The 15,764-nt window shown below is 35.9% G+C and overlaps 2 protein-coding genes across 5 annotated transcripts; one reads left to right on the forward strand and one right to left on the reverse strand.

The window, feature by feature from the left end:
- The first annotated feature begins 701 nt into the window (after positions 1-701).
- LOC147867865 (nuclear transcription factor Y subunit A-7-like) lies at positions 702-4,971 on the forward strand. Of its 2 annotated transcripts, none has more exons than XM_087315746.1 (5): positions 702-968; positions 3,168-3,274; positions 3,465-3,533; positions 4,121-4,288; positions 4,437-4,971. In XM_087315746.1, exons 1-5 carry the CDS (start codon positions 776-778, stop codon positions 4,548-4,550), a joined length of 651 nt encoding a protein of 216 aa, XP_087171872.1. In that variant the 5' UTR covers positions 702-775; the 3' UTR covers positions 4,551-4,971. The 2 variants fall into 2 exon arrangements, with proteins under 2 accessions (XP_087171872.1, XP_087171873.1); XM_087315747.1 differs by having other exon boundaries at positions 4,133-4,288.
- Positions 4,972-5,864: 893 nt separating this feature from the next.
- LOC147867866 (kinesin-like protein KIN-7C, mitochondrial) lies at positions 5,865-15,557 on the reverse strand. Of its 3 annotated transcripts, none has more exons than XM_087315750.1 (23): positions 15,318-15,557; positions 13,973-14,070; positions 13,777-13,866; positions 13,196-13,248; positions 12,912-12,977; positions 12,732-12,785; positions 12,564-12,623; positions 12,187-12,265; positions 12,043-12,110; positions 11,892-11,954; positions 11,441-11,650; positions 11,242-11,349; positions 10,974-11,129; positions 10,677-10,865; positions 9,948-10,196; positions 9,716-9,856; positions 9,084-9,212; positions 8,911-8,961; positions 8,513-8,815; positions 8,252-8,408; positions 7,692-8,050; positions 7,042-7,189; positions 5,865-6,093 (listed from the first exon to the last, which is right to left on the reverse strand). In XM_087315750.1, exons 1-23 carry the CDS (start codon positions 15,461-15,463, stop codon positions 5,981-5,983), a joined length of 3,090 nt encoding a protein of 1,029 aa, XP_087171876.1. In that variant the 5' UTR covers positions 15,464-15,557; the 3' UTR covers positions 5,865-5,980. The 3 variants fall into 3 exon arrangements, with proteins under 3 accessions (XP_087171876.1, XP_087171875.1, XP_087171877.1); XM_087315749.1 differs by having other exon boundaries at positions 9,948-10,202; XM_087315751.1 differs by having other exon boundaries at positions 5,901-6,093; positions 7,031-7,189; positions 9,948-10,202.
- Positions 15,558-15,764: the final 207 nt, after the last annotated feature.

Consider the following 15,764-nt stretch of genomic DNA (forward strand, 5'->3'; position numbering starts at 1 on the left):
CCAGGTGCTAGACCTGACTCAATTCGAGCCCACCCCATCACGTGTTGTGAACCTACCCATAGGAAAAGGCATTGGTCAACCCAAACCTTTTATCAACGAGATGCATTGACAGTTAGAAGGAGGCTGAAAATCTTTATCAAGATGCATTGTCAGTCTTTGTCCAGCTCAAGCTAGGAGTCATCGGTTTTGTGAACATTAGCTAGGTGCTAGACCCGATTCGATTCGGGCCCACCCCATCAAGTGCTAAAAGCTACCTATAGGAAAAGCCATTGGTCAACCCAAACCTTATCATCGGGATGCATCGTCGGTCAGGAGGAGACCGGAAAATCTCGAGCCCGGAGCAGTCTGTGTCCGACACAAGATGGGAGTCATCGACTTTGTGAACGTTAGGCGGGTGGTGGACCCGATTCGATCCGAGTCCACCCCATCAGGTGATAAGAACCTATAGGAAAAAGGCATTGGGCAACATGAGACCTTATCATCGGTCAAAGGAGACGGGAAATCTCGTGCCCAAAGAAGTGTTTGTCCGGCGGCTTAGGCTTCGTCCATGTCTCCCAGCCCCCAACCCAACAACACATGATCTCATCGCCACTAGGGAAGGTGCAGCTTATCCACCTCCATCCACGTGGCACGCCCCCATTGGCTCACAAGATGAAGTAATCTTTCCTTACCCCCTTCTCCCTCCCGAGTCCCTCCTTCTGTATTTCGCTTTCATGATTAGGGTTTCTCACCTGCGCAGAGGGAATTAGGGCTTCTTGACTCCTAGCTGCAAGGTATGTCTCGTCATGGCGATGATGATGACGATGAAGGCGAAGGCGAAGGAGACGGAGGAGAAGGAACCTCTGATTTTTCTGATGAAACCCCTCCTTCTCCTTCTTGTAATCGTCTCCCTCTCAATGGAAACCCCTCTCTCGCTCATCCTCCCTGTCTTCATTCGCTGCAACAATCAGAACTCTCTTCATCTGAAGGTTAGTAATTCCGTTGGAGATTCCTTGAGTTCTTGACTTCATCTGCACTCCCTGATGATTGTCTGATTGTGAAGACGTTATTCGTGGAAACGAAATGCTAGTATTAGTTTTTCGGAGAAGACTTAAGTTTCAGATTCCGTGATGTTTGTCTGATTGAGAAGATTATGCCATTGGAAATAGAAGGTTGGTACTAATCTTTTCAAACGGCGTGAAGCTCTGGTTTTAATTTCACGCTCTGACAGTTGTTTGATCGTAAATGTTTGTTCTTGGAAATATACAGAAGGAATATTTTCGTTCTTGAAAGGAAAATTGTTTTCTTGAAAAGAATATGTGTTTCATTGAAAATAATTGTTTTTGGAAAGATGAATATAATAGGCAGATTTTCTTTATCAGGAGGAAATGGGAATTTAGTAGGCATATTTTGTTCTAGGAAAGAAATAGAAGATTCTATTCTCTGAAGGAAATTGTATTCAGATATTTTGCTTCCTTAAGGAAATAATATAATATGCTGTTTTTGATGCGTCCTTGCTATATAGATCTGTAAAATCGCTTCAGGACCTTCAATGGTTGTATGCAACAAATAATATTATAAACGATCTGTATGTGCTCACTATCAAACTTCCAATGCATTTTTGAAATTAGACACTTCCTTCCACGCCAAAAGGAAGCTATTCTTGAGGCTGTTAATACATGTTAATCCATGTGATGAACCATCTATAAAAAGTCCATGTGTGCACACCATACTGTTGGTCTTATTTTGATATGAAATCACATATATTGGATCCATGTTAAAATGAATTCATTATAGAGGTGTTAACAGTCAGCCTCAAAACAACTAAGAGGGATCCTTCTGATGAACCATCAATCAAGGATTCATATGCATTCATGAGGTGCAGTTTGTCTGATTGTAACGATTTGTATTCTCGGAAAGAAACATTTCTAACAGACACTCCTCCACTATTTCAAGTTGTATGCCACTATATTGTAAGGGATCTGTATGTGATTACTGTATGATTGCAATGAACTCATGGAACAAAATCTAATGGCTTTGATCCATGCCCATAGAAGTTCATCTAGTGGTGCTGTCTCTGATCAATCATCTACAAGGGTTCCATATGCAGTGTGTGAAATCTGACCCTATAGTAACTGGTTTTACGGATCGATTAAATGCATCAAAATATATGTATGTACGCATGTATATGCATTCAAATTTCCCGAAAAATCTCCAGTTTAGTTCTCCAGACAAAACTACTAATGTTTAGGTGGGGGACAGGCAAAATACTTTAAGAGGAGCAACATTAAGTACATATCTTGCCTTGTATGCACTTAGCTTTCAGAAATCCTTTTGTTAAGTGTGGTACTGTGTATTATTCCAGATGTTTTTTGAGGATGTCTCTGTCTGTAGCACTTAACTTTAGGTTGTTATGAAAGCTTGATGACATCCTTATTAATTTTGGCACTATTATATGCAATAGATGTTTTTCAACCGTGTATCACGTCCAATTTATCAGCGATGAAAATTCATCAATTTTTAACTTAGGGCAGAATCTGATTTTATTTTATTTTTGACCCAACGTTTTTTCTCACTGCTAGTCTTCTTCACTATTGTCTGATTTTGAGCTAAATCTGGCACAGTTAGATGTCTTGAAATAACAGTTTAGGGTCAGTTACTGCTATTTAATATCTGTATTGAATTCCTCATTTATATATTCTACACAGTTAGCATGAAAAAATTGAGAGATCCTTTCCACTTTTGTATATCCAGCAAGCTTGGAAACTCGTTTATGTTTCAATTCTCCGTGAGTCCTATATTATTGGTGATGATGTTTCCATAAATGGCCAAAATGATCCATGGGAAATAAAGAGGGATTATTAACCTTTTCCTGTAATTAAATTTTGCTTGTGGAACAAATCAAATGTACAGTCTGTCTTCTGGATATTGTTAAAGGAAAAAGTTCTATTTCTAGATACAAAGGAAGTCTAGAAGAGTTAACCATCTATTCCCATCCTCAAAAAATTGATGTTTACCTCTTCCAATTCATGTAAATGCAGATAATGATGCACAACTTTAATTTACCCATATTGTAATATACACTCCTAAGTTCTCTGAAGGAATGTTACTGTGATTTATAGTATACTTTTGATTGAATGTAACTGTTTTAAGAAAAGCATTAACACTGCAGACTTGATTGCATACAGGAATACAGGTTGGTACTGTATCAGGCCTACCTATGACTGGAATTGTTGAAATGGGTTTGCCTATAGCTGGAGGGCAATCAACGGTTCATACACAACTTGATCCAATGGTGAGCATGATTTCTCAATCACCAAATACCAAAAATCTGTCATTATGGATGAGATATGAAAGAAAACCATGTTGTAACTCATTTTGCATTGTTTTGGGCGAGGAGTTTTGTACAGTCTTTCTCTGTCTGTCACTCTTCCAAGGACACTTAGGTATGTGTATGGCTAATGAAATCTTGTATTTGTTTTCAGGCTCATATGGCATATCCGATCCTTGATCCCTATTACTGTGGGCTTGTGGCTTCATATGGATCACCTATGGTTGGTTCTCTCTGTCTCTCTCTCATGCATGCTTAGGCATACTCATAGAAGAAATACTATCTTTGGCTATAATCACCTGTCAAAATTAATGTGTTTGTGTTTCTACATCAGTGAATATAACAACATAGAAGTGAACATATGTGGAAAAAATGGAAGTATTCCATGTATAAACTTCCAAAGCATAGAATGTTTTTACTTTTAGAGACATTCCATTATTTCTGTATGTGAAGTGTCACCAATCAGAGATTTGGGTTGTACCCTAGTGAGCATCATCATCCCATGTTGGACATGTTGGGGTGATGTTTGCATTTTAGATATGTTATATGCCCCTCTCCCTAGATTTATTTTGTCTCTTATAGCATAAAGTTTCTTCTGTAATATTTCTCGATACTGCAGTAGCTCTTTCATTTACATCCTACATTACAGTCTAGATTTAGTTTTTAGTTCGCATCACATTATGATTTTAACATTTTTGGGTCTCAGGATTCATACTCCAATTCGGCCTCTATAAAGACATTAATAAAGTCTTTCTTTCTCTCCTTTATCTTAACAGTTTCTATGAATTCTGACGGGTTATGGGGGCTCAGTTTTATCAACAGATGCTTGGAGTTCAGCAAGTTCGTCGGCTCCTACCATCAGATATGATAGAAGAAGAGCCAGTATATGTGAATGCTAAACAATATCATGGAATCATGAGAAGACGCCAATCTAGAGCAAAAGCAGAAATGGAGAACAAACTTGTCAAATCTAGAAAGGTTTGTTATGTTATGTGCCCAAGATAGATGCATCATGTGTTTTTCTTATAAAAACAGAGAAAATAAAGGATTGTTAAGATATGAAGTTCGTTTTCCACATTAGACAAAATAATTCTATTCATATTCAGAATAAAACTTCTTGTTTCAGCCTTATTTGCATGAATCTCGCCATCTCCATGCAAAGAGAAGAGCAAGGGGTTGCGGTGGAAGATTTTTAAAAGTAAAATCAGATGATGATTCCAAGACCAGCTCCAGAGAGTAGAGGAGGAAAAGCTCATGAAAGGAACGTTACTTTCGATGAGCAAACTGAACAAGGGATACTACAGAATAAGTAATGAGGAATGCGGAAACTAAATTGAACTTTCATGAAAGTGCCATTGTGATAAGACCACCTAGTTGTAGAATTGTAGTATAGTTTTTAGTAGCCTGGTAGATAACTCTATTGTAAGGTAAAAGCTCATTCATCAGAAAATGTGTGATGATGCAAGGTAGTTCAGTATTGTAAAAAAGAAAAAAGAGAGCATAGTACTACAAACCTATCATATTTTTCTCCTCTTCCATGTGTACATTAGGCTTAGGTTTGCAACATGTCACCAAATGCATAATTGTACCTACATAACTTTTGTACATGAGGATATGGTTGGATTTTAACTTCTGAACGTGAAGTCCTGCATCTTGCAGCAGAGGGTTATCTAATTCTCACTCATTTAACTGTGTTATGTAGAATGCTCATGAGATAGTGACAGTAATGATAGGTCAGGGTTTCAATTGATCTTCAAAAACTAGAGCCCTTGGTCTATCTAATCTATGGTGAATAAATAGTATGAACTAACATGTAGAAGTGACTATAATCATCTAATTTATTGGCAAAGTACAACAATATAGCTGCTACTTGACATTGAGTAGTTGAGAAATACTGTCCACATTACCCAATTTATCAGTGCACGTTCATGGAGGTAGTTACAAAAGACATAGGACTGCCTTCCTAAAAAATGTTTATTCACTAAATGTATCACAGATTTCAACTACTTTATTAATAGTTCAACAATAAGTACTTTATCTATACCAATATGTATACAATGTAGACTTGTAATGCAATAAAAATGCAGGATCTATATGTTCTGTGTTTCCTTCTTAGTAAACAAAATATATTGTAAACAGGATCTTATGTTCACCATTTCACTCTTGATCAACTATCAACTTTAGTCACTCAAACGGTCTTGTTTGTACTAAAGTAGCATGTGTAAAACATTTTCTATGAAAATACCCAATTGACGTTGCCTAAACATGGCTAAAGAGTATCATGGGAATTACAGCATTTACTCTAGCAATGCAATCTATCCTGGAGTGCTCTCAAGGTATATGACTGCCCTCTCTTGCAAGCACTGAGTACGTCATTTCCCTGGTTCCATTGGCATGCATTCCAAGTCCACCAACCATTTAAAATGTATGGCCAATAATATGCATCCAAGACAGACTCAAGCTTGGAATACTGCACCGAATCATAAATAAGTCCAAATAACACAATAAAAGCCACATCCTTGCTCATCCATTGATTCAAACTCAAACAAAATTTTATCTTTTAGTCATTTATACAACATGGATTGGAATGATCCAGGAAGCTTCCAAGGTTTTTCAAATTTATATACTCGGTTAAGCTCCTTCAGAGAAACAACTTGAACAATTTGTTGCTCAGCAAACCATCAATTTTGACCCATGGTGAGCGAAGGCAACTATGCACAGAATAATTTGAGTGAAACAATATAGAATCAACCATCTGCTAATGGAGCAATCCCCAGTTTGACCTATCAGTGAAATTAAATGAACAAGAGGATCAGTGATCAGATATTTCCAGACTATCCTGTATACTATGCCATTTGCATAGATACAAAAGCACTATGGCCGATTTCTTATCTTCACATCCTACTGGTTTGAAATTCCTTAAATGCATTATTTCACCCATTACTTTGTTGGACGAGGATGGATAAGCATTATCTCATCCATCACATTATTCTAATTAAGAGGACACAAACACACAACATCAAGTAACAAGTCCTTGCATATCCTTGAAAATTGATGTGTGGAAGTTCTCAATACCAAAAACACAATACAAAATGTTGACGGGTCAAATTCCATCCCAAAAATATCTGCATCCATCCAAATGAAGACCTTTGTATGTACTTCAAATGCCGATAAGTTGATGTTCTCATCTCAGAAACACACATGCATCAAACAAATGCACCCACTTTCACTTGCACTGAAACATTAGGTAAAGTTTTTTTCAAGGAAAATTACAGTATTACCAAAGTGTGCTTGGAATCACATGACTTTGACTTCCATTACTAAGTAGGCTTCTAGTTATATGCTCATTATGCATTAATTATGAAAACCAGAAATAACTTCCATTACTTATTACTCTTATTAGAAGCCGTTGCCATCAGATACTTTACGAATTGATTTATTGTGGCACATTCAGGTGAAATGATAATCCTTGAATATGACATTAAGATAATATAAATCCTCGTCCCCTTTTCCGTATGTGCTTAATCAGAAAATTTTAATACAGTTATAGGCTCCAACTTTGACTAAGCTTATTTAGATAATTTCGAAAATGACAAAAGGTAAATATCATCTAATCAATTCATCTAATCACGAAAGGTAAATATCACTGTAAAATTCCTCAAATTTATATTTATTTATGTAAAACCAAAACTGAAATTGAAAAGGGAATAGGGAACTTACGGCATACATACCAACAGGTAACACGGTAGTAGCTGTGGCTGGTGCCTCAAAACAAATTTTGCTATAAGGATGTCCACTTCGCTCGTAATCAGGATTACCAATCCCAGTCATAATCCCAGGCCGACAATGCTTTTGCTTTTGCTTCTGCAATACCTCTGGCTGGCAAGAAAATAAATACATTCATCAACCACCATATTAAAAGCTAACATGTTCTATAGACTGTTTTTTGTTCACAACTAGACCAAAACACTTCACTTATATACACATATATGTACTTATTACATAGCACAATGCATATACCAAATGCTAACTCATACAGAAATAAGGCGTCTTTCACATATCATTGAAGGGGTTTTTGCAATCAAGATGAAGGAGGTTTCATTTTCATATTCTGTTCGGACTCATGTTCCAGATCTTTGTTTGTATAAGTGAGACATAAGCGATCCAATATTGATATAAAACAATATTTTCATGGTGATGCCCATGATATATAATATTCGTGGGCATTTCAATGCAGGAGAAATATCGTGTGTAGGATTGGCATCGAGATGCATCTTTTCTGAAAAACGTTTGGTAAAATCATCGGCATCATCATCATAAACATATCCTCATTATTTTAATTTCGTCACTGATTCTCTATTCTAGATTGTCAAGAACATACCATACGTTGAGAGAAACTCAACTCTTTATTTCTTCTATGCTCCATCTCAAGGCATGCTATGAGACCATCAACCACCCAATCGTTCCCATTGATCACCTGAATCTTCACATGATTTTTCAGCAATACTTGTTTTTGATCTCCCTCAACAAGATTTTTTTGGCATTCAACATGATCATGCTCCATGCGTTCAGTATCACTCTTGTCTTTAAGCTTTGAGATGAAGATCCACAGCCCTTTCAAGTCTTTCTCCACCTCTTCCTCTCTCTTCTTTGCTTCCTCAAGCTTCCATTGAAGATGCATCATCTCCATGTATTCATCATCCTTGTCACCAAGGGCTCCTTCTAAGCCTATCTGACTCTCTGCTCTTGAATGAAACGAAACAATTATTCAAGTTCTTCAGAACAAAAATATTAGGTATAAAATCATTTAGGACTACTTAAATAAAAACATCTTGAGCCTTAAACACTACCACTCACTCACAAACAACAGATATACATCATTCCAGTATTAGAAGATACATAAGACTAAAAATAATACATCCTGAAGCATTAGTAACTCACCTGCAAAGCATGGCTTGATGAGTACTCTAGCACACATTGATTCTTGGGAAGCAATAAGGTCTTTTTCAACATTTTCATTCTCATCAGAAAGCCTTGACACATCCTTGCCTTCCATGAAATCGAGTTTGTCTTGCTTCAACTTCTCAATGTCAGCTTCCTAATTGCATTTAAAAGACGAAGAAAAAACCTAAGTCTATAACTAAAACTTGTTTAAAAAACATGTGCGATTGATAAATGAGAGATAGAAATCACTGACAGCACCTGAGGTTGCAACACAAGCTTCGAAATACTCTCTTGAGAACAGGTTTTGTTTAAGAAATTGTAACCTGAAGTTTCATGATTATTTATACTTTCCTTCCCTTCCGACCTTTGGTTTTCCATGCAAATCTCACAGTCTTTGTACTTAACACCAGTCTTTGTTTTCTTCTCACTCTCTATACTCTTCTCCTCTGTCAGTGTGGCAATCTGGCTTCTCAATTTCTCTATAATTTCCTCAAGTTGTTTATTTGCAGTTACTTTCTCTTGAAGCTTTTCTTGGAGCACCCGATTGTCGGCAGTTTTTATCTGAAAAAACAGAAAAAACGAAACAATTTAACACTTTGACATAATAATGAATATTAACGACATAAGAGATGATGATAGTGCACTCTTATGGATACCTCTAACTCAAACTTCATTTCATTTAATTGATCCATTAGCAGCTTCTCCATCTACACAATAAATGCATAACAAAACATCACCAGGAAAACAACAATCATATACTCAGACATATTTATCCAATACATATATGATGTGACAAACATGAAAAATCCAAGCGAAGAGTAAGTATCACCTGTGACATTGTTTCAGGAGTGTTAGCACTAGGAAAGAGAGATTCCCCTGTCTCTATGATACGCTTCTCAAGCCTGTCCATCCGCAAGTTTTTCTCTTCAATCTCATCTTTCAACGTTTGGATCCGGACCTTTGGTAAAGGATTTTTCATTGCAGGTTATATTCAATTTTAAATTTCATTGAAGAAGAAAAAAAAACCATGGAAAAAATAAATTTGAATAGTCATAACAAAGAAAATAACATTCTGAAGAGATAGCAGAGAAATTAAAAGAAATTGAGGATAAATAAATAGCTTTGACCATACAGAAGACACTGTTTTGTTTGATTTTTCAGGAACACTAGACGCCATTTGTTTTTAAGCACAATAATACCACATGGCTCTACTTAAAATGTTTTCATATGGCTCATTTCTTTTTTAATTAAGTCTTTTATCTGGTTGTAGTTGATCTCTTTTTTTAAAATCTTATGTATGTAGCTGAAGATCATTGAAGCTAACATTAACTATTTCCTCACATTTCTTGCTTAATTTAAAGCTCATGTTAAGTTTTAAAACATGATTAGGGTGTTTTCTCTGAAGGAATTACGCATATAAAAACTCAGAAATTCAACAGAAATCCCATCATGAGAAACAACCTGTAAAGCACTGTCATCGGGGTTCCTTGCAGCCTCCTTGAGCATCCTCTTCAATGAACTAGTATTTAAAGCAACATCACCAGTAAGCATCTTAATTTGTTCTCTTAACAAATCTATTTGGTCTGTCATTGTTTCCTCAGTCTGTCAAATCATATATTATTAAAGTTGTTAAGATGAAAGTTTTTAAAATACAAATCAGCCATATAGCACATAACAAAGTTATAGAACTCACCGGTGTCGGTCTCCATCCATGAGAAGTTGTAATAAATAGTTCACCTGCTTGTGTGCGGTGTAACTGATTTTTAGAATCAGAAGAAAACTCACTGGACCAAGAAATAAGCTGTTGTTGCTCTTTCGTTTCCAGTAAGGTTTCAGGCTGTCCAGTTACCGACATGACAGAACTAGAACTGCTGTCCGAGCGCTCTAACCGTATACTTGAGGCTGAACTTCCTAACATGCTATATTCAGCTCTCTCAAGTCTCTGCAACTAATAGGACAGGTCATCTCTCATACAAGGGATTCAAATGATAGCTAGTTATGTTCATTGATGCATTCATTCCTTCATTTCTTACAAGAAACTGAAATGCTAGAATGTTTCCTTCTTTATTGACACGTTCACTGATTCATATCTAGCAAGGAATACAAATCCTTGCAAGTTTCCTTCATTTATCCATTCCTTTTAATGCAATGCATTATAATACTGGTGGGAAACTTCAACACGTGATGAAAACCCACAAAACGTTATTATATTGAATGATTCCCTAGCTGAGTCACTCGCACATTCACATAGTCTCCTGACGTTTCTGTCTCTATTCCATGAGAGATGACATATGAGACAGCTATCTCTACAAATGCGAGATGAGAGGTGACCTATGAGAGATGAGATAATTGTGGCTCATCATAAATATATAGAATTATTAAAAACTAAAAAAAATAAGACAAAACTACTGTCAATTCTTACATCATCTTCTCCAAAACTGTGTCGTCTTATTCTGGTTACAGATAATGGCTCAGCTATCGGAGCCGCCACGCTTGTCTTACTTGATACAAGTATCAGCTTTGTCAGCCTTTGGATGCGTGCCATCAAAGCTGTTTTAGCTTTCTCCTCTTCTTCTAACCTGGACTGCAATTTAACTTGCCCGGCCTCCAGCTACACATGAAATAAGAACCTCTACTACATATATCGGCATCGATTGTGTATTTGTTTTCTATATTTTTAAGGACTTATTTGGGTTTCCATTCTAGAATAGAGACAAACCTGTTGACGTAGAATGATGATATCCTTTTGTTGACCATCACTACTAAGGTTAGCGTGATTTTTATTAATCATACCTTGCTTCAAATGGTCTAGCTCTTCCTTCAAAGTTATGATCTCTTTTTGATATTTCTTTATCAATGACTTCTCATCCAATATCTATAGATAAAAGAAACAAAAGCAAGAAAAGGAAAAAGGAGACACGTTTCTCACTATGATTCTGACTTAATCCTTAAGCTATCTTAAATATAACGAAAATAAACATACATACAGTATTGGTAGCTGCCTGCATTTCTACTCGTTTGGCTCTTTGAGCAAATTTGAGGGTATTGTGTGTCTCTTCGAAGTAGCTTGATGCTGGTGTTATTGTGCAGATTAGCTACAAAACCCACAATCATTACAAACAATGTCAGTTACACACAAATGAATTCCACTTCCATTACAAAAAACAATGAAGTGAAAAAACATACAGAAACGCGACCACGGCCGCTTAAAGAAGATTGCAGCAGGCGGGTTAGTTTTGAATCCCGGAATGGAACATGTGTTGGTTTCCCCTCACTTAGCTTCCCAATAACGGTTCCCAAGGTCAACAAACTTTTATTGATGTATGAACCCTCTTTTCTCCTGACTCCTGTAGTTTCAGTCTTAGAGCTCTCTGATCCAGCTAAATCAATTAAATTCTGCCACATCATTTTAAGTGTTCATCATAAAAAATACACCTAAGCTCTGACATTCAGTATTAAAGTCCTCTAATCCAGATAATCTAATATACATATGCATATGAGCACGTGAAAATAACATTGCTTGCATCCAGAAACGGATGCTCTGTCTATACACACAAATATTTATATATAAAAGAATTTAGTAGGAATCTAGATGTTTCTATAATTTAAACTACAACTGCACATGATGCATACTTACCAGCAGTGATAATGTTACATTTTTATCGTCAACATCAGATGAATGAGGGCTGCTTTCAATAGTCTGACCAAAACGAGGTTGATTGATAAGCCATCAAGAATAATATTGCCAATTTATTAGAGATACACACTAAACTACTGTGAAATATCACCAGTGTGAAAATTGTATGGCTTCTACTGCTAAACATATTGAAGTTGTTTGATCCCACATGCCGATGTTCTGATTGGAAGAGTAAACACATCTTTAGGCACATGAACGTTCATGAACTTCCTTTTTTGTTTGAAATTTACATTACCTTCTCCAGCTGCAATAAGGGAAAGGGCGTGGGCAGGTGACAAAACAACTTCTTCTTTCACACCTTCAACATATGTTCCCTGCATTAATCATGAAATATATAAAATTCATCAAACATTATCACTGAAAAGCACCAACTCCAACATGTACCAGAACACCCAAAAGTTTCCGGTACATGTACCAGAACACCCTTAAGTTTCCAAAATATTTAACAGAATACCCCTTTGCAATGGTCAAATCATTGTGGAAATTTCGTAAGGGTATTGTGATGATTTTCAGAGGGGTATTCTGGTAATTTCTTAGGTGTGTTCTGGGGGTATTAATAGATGCAAACAAAGATGGGGGTAATTTTTGTTGTGTATGATTTGCCATTCCTACCTGGGAATCTTCCCTAATCCTTAAGTTTTGTTGAGATGGATTTAGCAAGTCATTGATGACCTGGAACACTACATCACTTTGTTTATAACCATTAACCAAAGAGAGCCTCTTTAATCCACTGCCCTCAATACTATAGACGTGCTTACTCTATTAAAATCAAGTCCTCACCTCATTATAGATCTCGACATATGAAACACGAAGAAGATATTCACGACCTGGAGTCTAAATAATATTACATATATATAGAAAAGGACATTCAAACTCAGAAGTACTTGTATTTTTTTTAATGATGAGATAGAAGCATTGATGATTCGGAGGCATTGTGAGAATTAAATAAAAAAGCCTTACATCTTGAATATAGCTAAATACATCCTCCACTGCCAAAGGTATAATTCCTGGAGAGTTTTGATCACCCTGCAGGGCCAGGCCATTCACATTACCCATTACACCACAAAGGAAAATTTAACACTAAACATTTATGACATGTTTTTTGTGTGCATAATAGAGAAGGTCACATGATAAAACTCTTCAGAGTATAACATAAACCACAAAGTGTTTATTTCATCACTGATGTGATCAGGTTCAGAATAAAATGGCTAATTAGTGCATAATTAAGAAATATAAACGCTTACATGCATAGTGTATGTTTTTCCACTGCTTGTCACTCCATATGCGAATACTGTACCTATTCATACAAATTTCCATGTAACATTTCTGAACGGTTATATCATATATACTCTCTCTCTCTCTCTCTCTCTCTCTCTCTCTCTCTCTCTCTCAACATCAACTTCTCACAAAACTGTGCATAATTCATTCACTCTGATAATGGTTCTTGATGCTTTATACGAGCACAAGTTATACAATTAATGACACAAACATTGCATAATTCATCCACTCTGATAACGGTTTATACAAGCACAAGTTATACAATTAATAACACAAGCAATTTATATGTCAAGCACAAGTTATACAATTGTACGACACACTTAGCAAAATTTCAATAATCTCAGCTTTTCAATTAAATGTACTTAAATGTACTGCATGATTCAAGGCTAATACTTGGCATTAATTAGCACAGTATACAAAACTATTTAATGCTCTCTGATAAGCATGCAAAACCCAGCATATAACTTGACCAAAAAATACAAGTTTGCAACTATTTTTGCGTCACACTAACTTCATTAATGCATGAAATCTGTAAATCATGTAATACCATTAATTCCTTCCATTGCTCCTTGAATGACATGCCGGGCAGCTGAATCATATACCAATTTGGTTGTCGTGGCAGGACCAAATACAGTATCTTCAAGTAGAAACAAAAGAAAAACATATATAGCAACTTATACGAACATCCAGATTTGTACCTGCATTACAAGTTTACTTATCATACAAAATCTCTTCAATTTTACCAAAAGCATAAGCTGTTTCATGATTGAATTTGCTCCGAACGATCATTTCACCATCTGGATACCACGAGATGTCATCCCCTCTCTGGATCTCTCTTCCACTAATATAAACAGAAAAATGATTCAAAACTTTTTCCTAACCCACAAGATTAATTGCACTAATATTGCAATTTGATACTTAATCCAGAGCCGAGAGTATTAATTGCATTCCAAGGGTTATAAAAACCTTCACATCGCAATGACCTTACGTTCAAATTATTTTCATTTTCCATGATATATCATCAAATTAAAATGCATTGTTAACACCAATCAAACTAACGATTAACAATAAGATCTCTTATTAGTAATATGGCCCATAACATTGCTAATTTGTGTTTCCAATGACCATTCTCATTCTTTTCTTCCATAACTGCTGCCCACAATATATATGCCATGTTAACTGTTTGAAGCTTAATGGGTTGATTTTCTGGCAGATTGTTTATCAGGAAAGATTAACCCAATGACTATATGCAAAATGTGCCTTGGGCAATACTACCTTCATCACTAATTATGTAAATGATGTTTGAATGGTACATTTTTTGCTTTGAATAATAGGTGGTATTACTCCTATGGTATGTAATATTCTCATTTATCTAGAGTGTTGTACCTTTTATTTGCTAAGAGTGAATAATTTTCTGGATTTGATCTCATGGTTTTTATCCCTCCTAGATGGTTTTCCACGTTGAAAGTTATGGTGTATTATGCATTCTTTTCATTGTTGTTTATCTTAAATAACTTGCATCCGTTTATCTGGTGGTCTTCATGAATTTGATCAACAATATGTATAATTGATCTTGATAAGGTATATTATCTCATTAGCACGAAAAATCTCAAATCAATGAAATGTTTTGCACGTATGTATCTAGTATGTATCTACATCCATGTACACATATATGCATATAAATGCACATAAGACGTAGACACAAGCATGCAATATACACATATCTATAATTTTTTTCCCAACAGAACAGCATTGTATATATACACATATCATATATAGTTGTCAAATTCAAATGATTTGTGAAATTGAGGTTTATGATAGTTTTGTCACATTGATGGGGTCCTTTGTATATATAACAAGTATTATCAATTGTGATTCAAATGTGTGTGTGCACATAACTACCATACCCGGAATCTAACTATACACACATAATTACCGTACTAATACAATCATATTTGTATTGTGGAACTATTATTAAAATCCAATGAAAAGCAATGGATCAAATTTGCGGAATGAGTCAATGAATAGAATCAATCAAAGAAAGAATGGGGCTGATTGAAAGTAAAGGTTATAAATTTACTTACTAACCTTATTGGTCTAAATCGAATGATGACTGAGATGCACTCTCTACCCTTCATTACAGAATCCGCATCGCTAATCATTAGTTTCTGATGACGATAATGGATACTAAAGATATGATTATCATGATTATGTCCTGGACCATGGTTTCTCATGAGGTATGAAGGGCCTCAACATGCTAGCTGCCATGGAGAAGATGAAGAAGAGGAAAACATGAGACGCAGAAAACGGAGCAACAGAGAAAGAACTAGTGTCCAGAAGAGAGAGAGAGAGAGAGAGAGAGAAATGGAGATCGTGAAGAGAGATGGTATGAAGGTGAAGAAGGTGGTCTCTCTCTCTCTCTCTCTCTCTCTCTCTCTCTCTCTCTCTCTCTCATTGTATTCGTATTCGTATTCGTATTGTGTATTTGTATTTGTATTTTGTATTTTTGAGTAGGTTTTTAATTTGTACTCGTAT

This window comes from Azolla caroliniana, unplaced genomic scaffold (genome assembly GCF_043228905.1).
Source record: "Azolla caroliniana isolate FFs.n. ecotype wild unplaced genomic scaffold, voAzoCaro1.0.p SCAF_2, whole genome shotgun sequence".
Classification (NCBI taxonomy): Eukaryota; Viridiplantae; Streptophyta; class Polypodiopsida; order Salviniales; family Salviniaceae; genus Azolla; species Azolla caroliniana.

Coding starts and splice junctions, on each gene's coding strand:
- LOC147867865 (XM_087315746.1), top strand. CDS start 776: ATGTCTCGTCATGGCGATGATGATGACGATGAAGGCGAAGGCGAAGGA. Junction 3,275..3,464: donor ATACACAACTTGATCCAATG/GTGAGCATGATT, acceptor ATTTGTTTTCAG/GCTCATATGGCATATCCGAT. Junction 3,534..4,120: donor CTTCATATGGATCACCTATG/GTTGGTTCTCTC, acceptor ATGGGGGCTCAG/TTTTATCAACAGATGCTTGG.
- LOC147867866 (XM_087315749.1), bottom strand. CDS start 15,463: ATGAGAAACCATGGTCCAGGACATAATCATGATAATCATATCTTTAGT. Junction 13,867..13,972: donor TGAAACAGCTTATGCTTTTG/GTAAAATTGAAG, acceptor TTCTACTTGAAG/ATACTGTATTTGGTCCTGCC. Junction 10,866..10,973: donor TCATCATTCTACGTCAACAG/GTTTGTCTCTAT, acceptor TTTCATGTGTAG/CTGGAGGCCGGGCAAGTTAA.